Here is a 5,348-nt window from a genome sequence, read left to right as displayed (position 1 = left end):
AGAACCGACACTGGACGTCCTGCTGTAGCAACAAAGGCAGAGAAAATACAGTTCTGCCAGGACAATGAGCCTCATTTATTAATATGAGCGTCGGTTCTGTCAAGCGAGGTTCATCCTTTGTACCGCAGTGTAAACATGACAAATGGGCAAGAGTTTGGCGTGATTAAAGATGAAACATAGATCTATCTTCTCCAAATCTGAAATCTATCTACAGGCTCCTGAATGAGGCAAGGAACAAAGCCAAAGCTGCCTCTCCCCCAGCGCAGTCCTTCTTTCATATAAATAACAAGAATGTCTAGCTTTCTATTGAGGCTGCAGGACTATTGGGGACCCCTTGCCTTGATTTTGGGGTCCCCCAGGCCCCTGGTGGCTCGACGTTGGGCTGGACCTTATTTTCGTATTTGGGAGCTTGTGGTCTTTTTTCCACTTCATCCTTCTGTTTTGGAACCAGATCTTGATCTGACGCTCAGAAAGGCGCAAAGTGTGCGCAATCTCGACTCTACGCCTGCGGGTCAGATAGCGATTGTAGTGAAACTCCTTCTCTAGCTCCAGGACTTGCTGTCTGGTGTAGGCTGTGCGGGAGCGCTTGGTTTCTCCCCCAGAATAAGAGCCATTGACTGCAAGAAAATCACACACAATACAAGTTCTGTTACAGGAGGATATAGATGTCCATTATAGTCCATAATCATGAATACAAAAAAAGGACTGATACTGATGTTTGCTTACCCCCAACCCCCCCCCCCCCCAAAGCCATGAATATTACACAACCCAGCCTCCTAGTTATTGCATGAGAGCTATGAACTGTTTTACAATTACAATAAAATAACGAAATTATTTTAGTTAATAAACATGAATTAAAAAAAAAAGAACTGGGTTTGCTTACCCCACAAGCAATGGATAATATACAACCCAGTCCTCTAGTTATTGCATGATAACTATGAACTGTACAACCCAGTCCCCTAGTTATTGCATGAGAGCTATGGACTATACAACCCAGTCCCCTAGTTATTGCATGAGAGCTATGAACTATACACGCCAGTTCCCTAGTTGTTGCATGAGAGCTATGGACTATACAACCCAGTCCCCTGATTGTTGCATGAGAGCTATGAACTGTTTTACAATTACAGGAAGAAGACGACATCCTTTTGGTTAATAATCATGAATAATAAAAAAGAACGGAGTGTTTGCTTACCCCACAAGCAATGGATAATATACAACCCAGTCCCCTAGATGTTGCATGAGAGCTATGAACTATACAACCCAGTCCCCTGGTTATTGCATGAGAGCTATGGACTATACAACCCAGTCCCCTGGTTATTGCATGAGAGCTATGAACTATACAACCCAGTCCCCTATTTGTTGCATGAGAGCTATGAACTATACAGCCCAGTCCCCTAGTTATTGCATGAGAGCTATGAACTATACACGCCAGTTCCCTGGCTGTTGCATGAGAGCTATGAACTGTTTTACAATTACAGGGAAAAGACGACATCCTTTTGGTTAATAATCATGAATAATAAAAAAGAACGGAGTGTTTGCTTACCCCACAAGCAATGGATAATATACAACCCAGTCCCCTAGATGTTGCATGAGAGCTATGAACTATACAACCCAGTCCCCTGGTTATTGCATGAGAGCTATTGACTATACAACCCAGTCCCCTAGTTGTTGCATGAGAGCTATGGACTATACAACCCAGTACCCTAATTATTGCATGAGAGCTATGAACTGTTTTACAATTACTGGAAGATAACGATATCCTTTTAGTTGATAATCATGAACAAAAAAAAAAAAGAACTGAGTGTCTTCTTACCCCACAAGCAATGGATAATGTACAACCCAGTCCCCTAGTTGTTGCATGAGAGCTATGAACTATACAACCCAGTCGCCTAGTTATTGCATGAGAGCTATGAACGATACAACCCAGTCGCCTAGTTATTGCATGGGAGCTATGGACTATACAACCCAGTCCCCTAGTTGTTGCATGAGAGCTATGAACGTTTTTTTGTTTTTGTTTTTTTTTTGTTTTTTGTTTTTTTTACAGTTAGAAGGATAAGGATATAATTTTAGTTAATAGTGATGAATTTAAAAAAAAACACTGTCCTTAACTAGAGTCTTTGCCTACCCCCCTCCCCCAAGCCATGGATAATAAAATAGCACTGCCTAAACCCAGTCCCCAGTCCCTTCTATGTGTTATATAAGGGCTATGTATTGGCTATATAACATCTACAAGATAATATGGGTGTCCTTTTAGTTATGAATCATGAATAACAATAATAAAAAAATGTTAAGTGTTTGCTTACCCCCATCTAAGCCATGAATAATACAATACCACTGCCTCAACCCAGCCCCCTATTCCTTCTATGTGTTATATAAGGGCTATGTGTGAACAATTTAACATCTACAATAAAATATAGATGTCTTCTTAGTTAATAATCATGAATAAAAAAATGTTAAGTAAAGTGTTTGCTTACCCCCATCCAAGGCATGAATAATACAAAAGCACTGCCTAAACCCTATCCCTTCTATGTGTTATATAAGGGCTAGGTATGAACGGTTTAACATATAAAAGAGAATATGGATGTCCATTTAGTTGATAATCATGAATAATAAAAAAATGTTGTTAAGTAGAGTGTTTGCTTACCCCCATCCAAGGCATGAATAATACAAAACCACTACCTAAACACAGTCCCCTATTCCTCCTATGTGTTATATAAGGCTGTTATATATAAGGGTTATGTATAAACTATTTAACATCTACAATAGAATATGGATGTCCTTTTAGTTAATAATCATGAATAATAAAAAAAAAAATGTTAAGTAGAATATTTGCTTACCCCCATCAAAGTCATGAATAATACATAAGCGTTGCCTAAACCCAGTCCCCTATTCCTTCTATGTGTTATATGAGAACTTTTTAACAGTTACAAGAGGATGTGGAAGTCCTTGTAGTTAATAATCATGAATAATAAAAAAAAACACTGATGTTAAGTAGAGTGTTTGCTTACCCAAGCCATGAATAATACACAAGCGCTGCTTAAACCTATCCCCTAGTCCTCCTAGTTGTTACATGAGAGCTATGAACTTTTTAACAGCACCACGTTAAAGTGACAGGATGCAGTGAAAGTTTACCCAATCTGCCACTTAAACACAAATTAGAAACCACATAAAACCTTAATGTAGGAAGGTCCAGAGCACTAAAAAGAGGCTTTGGAGAAATTTAAGGAGGATGGTAAACTCTACTTCAAAGGCAGTTGGCCAGGCAGGGCAATAAAAATTTATGGAGGATGTAATTATACCACCCTGCAAAAACAGGAGATCGTAAATTTAAAAAGGGACACACCATTTCCAAGTACTGGCTTTAGTGGAGAGAGAGACAAGTGGTGGACTTACCAGTGGCGAGGTGCGCCTTCTTCATCCAAGGGTAGACCACTGGGCTCTGGCAAGAGGATGGTGGGGGCTTGTGGTCCATAGATATTTGGCTGCAGGACGGAGGTGAAGTGGGGCTTGTGCTCTGGCATGGATGCTTGTCTTCAGGAAGGAGCCCAACTTGGGGGTGAGTCCGGGGAGCCAACATGGAAGACTGGCGTTCGGAGCTCTGGCAGGAGGAGTAGCGTTGGCTGGTGCAGGCTGCTCGGGGGTAGGTTGCTCCATGCTGGAAGCTGTTTTCTCTCTTCTGATTGCTATAATACTCTGGAGAGTGGTTGGAAAGGTAATCACTGTGGGAGTATTCCTCACACGGTGGGAATTTGGGGTCCACATAATTGGAGCTGATCAAAAACGAACTCATGGTCATTTATTTGTTTGAATTGCACCCAAAAAACCCCATGTACAATTTATTCCTGTAGTCCTAGTCGTTTTCCTGTTTGGTAAAACCCTCCTACTTTACTGTCAAGTGAACAAAGTTGGCTTTGCATGTGACAGCAGGAGCCAATAGGATCCTTCTCACCATCCCCGGATAAGGAAACGTGCTCCATAGCGCAGGAATCATCCAGTAAGTCATTATCCACCCCTCTGAATACATAGGGGGGGTACCATGTAGAGCCCCCTATATGAAGGTCCACTCTATGATGGGACTCCCCTCTGACTATTTAATAGGCTCTAGTTAATGTACTGCAAAGATGATGTGCCATCTAGAAGCTTTAAAAACTACCAAAAAAAAAAAAAAAATCTAATGAAAAAAAAAAAAGCAAAAATCCCAAGGAGGAGGTGGTGTGGCTGCAGCTGCCGCATTGCTCTTCTGTGTCTGCAGACAGAGGTTTGCAGGCAGAACTGGCAGAGACAAATCTGTCTTGTTTTGGATCGATAGAAAATTCATCTACTAATTCGTGATACTTGCTTTACTAAATTCCATTTAGTCACATTATTAAATTGCTCATTTGAAGTCAGAGTAAGCAACAGGAAAAAAAAATTAGAAAAGAAATATGAACTACAGCAAATGATCACCTAGCTTAAAAAGGGCACCACGACGAGACATAAGGGCACATAACAATAATGATAATTTTAAAATAATAATAATTTAAAATAACAACAATGATAATAGTAATAATGATTATGATATTATTATTATTAATAATACAAAAATACATAATAATAATAATAATGTAAACAAAAATGATAGCAATAGTGGTAGTAATAATATAATAATAATAAGAAGAAGAATTCATTATTATTATATTATTACTACCACTTATAGTGCCTTTCGACGTTAATCTATGTTAATTAGAGGTAATTATATTACTTATTAGATGTTCGGAGTGAATAAAACACACCACAAACAATCTAATAATCTCCAAACTTTATTAATACCACAAAACAGGCATTTTCACAAAAATTCATGCAATATCGTATGTTCTTCCTGTGTTCGTAGCGTTTATGTCAACTGCATATCCCCCCAGACACGAATTTGTGACCCCACTGTCTTCACACAAATTCGGATCTACAGGGTACATACAGAAGACAGACAAATCTGCTCGTATCTTCATGTCTTCTCCAGAGTTGGGGTAGAAGAATACATATTTTTTTTCTTTTTTTATCCTTCCCAAATATCATGCATTATTACGTCACAGATCACTAATATGAAGTAATCCAGTACTACAAAACACACACACACATATATGTATATAATAATTATATATATATATATATATATATATATATATATATATATATATATAGTCAACTACATATATATATATTACAGGTGAATCAAGGAGCAATTACAACAGAAAATAGGGCACACGCACGTTCAGGTAGGGACACTTACATTTACAGCATAAATACCTGCCCAATACAATGTACATACACTGCTGATGTTACATACAAGGCTCATACTCCTATTAAACCAT

General features: G+C 38.8%; 1 protein-coding gene across 1 annotated transcript; it reads right to left on the bottom strand.

Annotated features, from left to right (window-relative positions):
• Positions 1–298: 298 nt before the first annotated feature.
• Positions 299–4,102, bottom strand: HOXB4 (homeobox B4). Its single transcript, XM_073608059.1, has 2 exons — positions 3,394–4,102; positions 299–617 (listed from the first exon to the last, which is right to left on the bottom strand). The coding sequence occupies exons 1-2, from the start codon at positions 3,794–3,796 to the stop codon at positions 304–306; spliced, it is 717 nt and encodes a 238-aa protein (XP_073464160.1). The 5' UTR covers positions 3,797–4,102; the 3' UTR covers positions 299–303.
• Between the last annotated feature and the right edge of the window lie 1,246 nt (positions 4,103–5,348).

This window comes from Aquarana catesbeiana, linkage group LG12 (assembly GCF_042186555.1).
Source record: "Aquarana catesbeiana isolate 2022-GZ linkage group LG12, ASM4218655v1, whole genome shotgun sequence".
NCBI lineage: Eukaryota > Metazoa > Chordata > Amphibia > Anura > Ranidae > Aquarana > Aquarana catesbeiana.
This window is presented reverse-complemented; position numbering and strand designations above follow the sequence as displayed.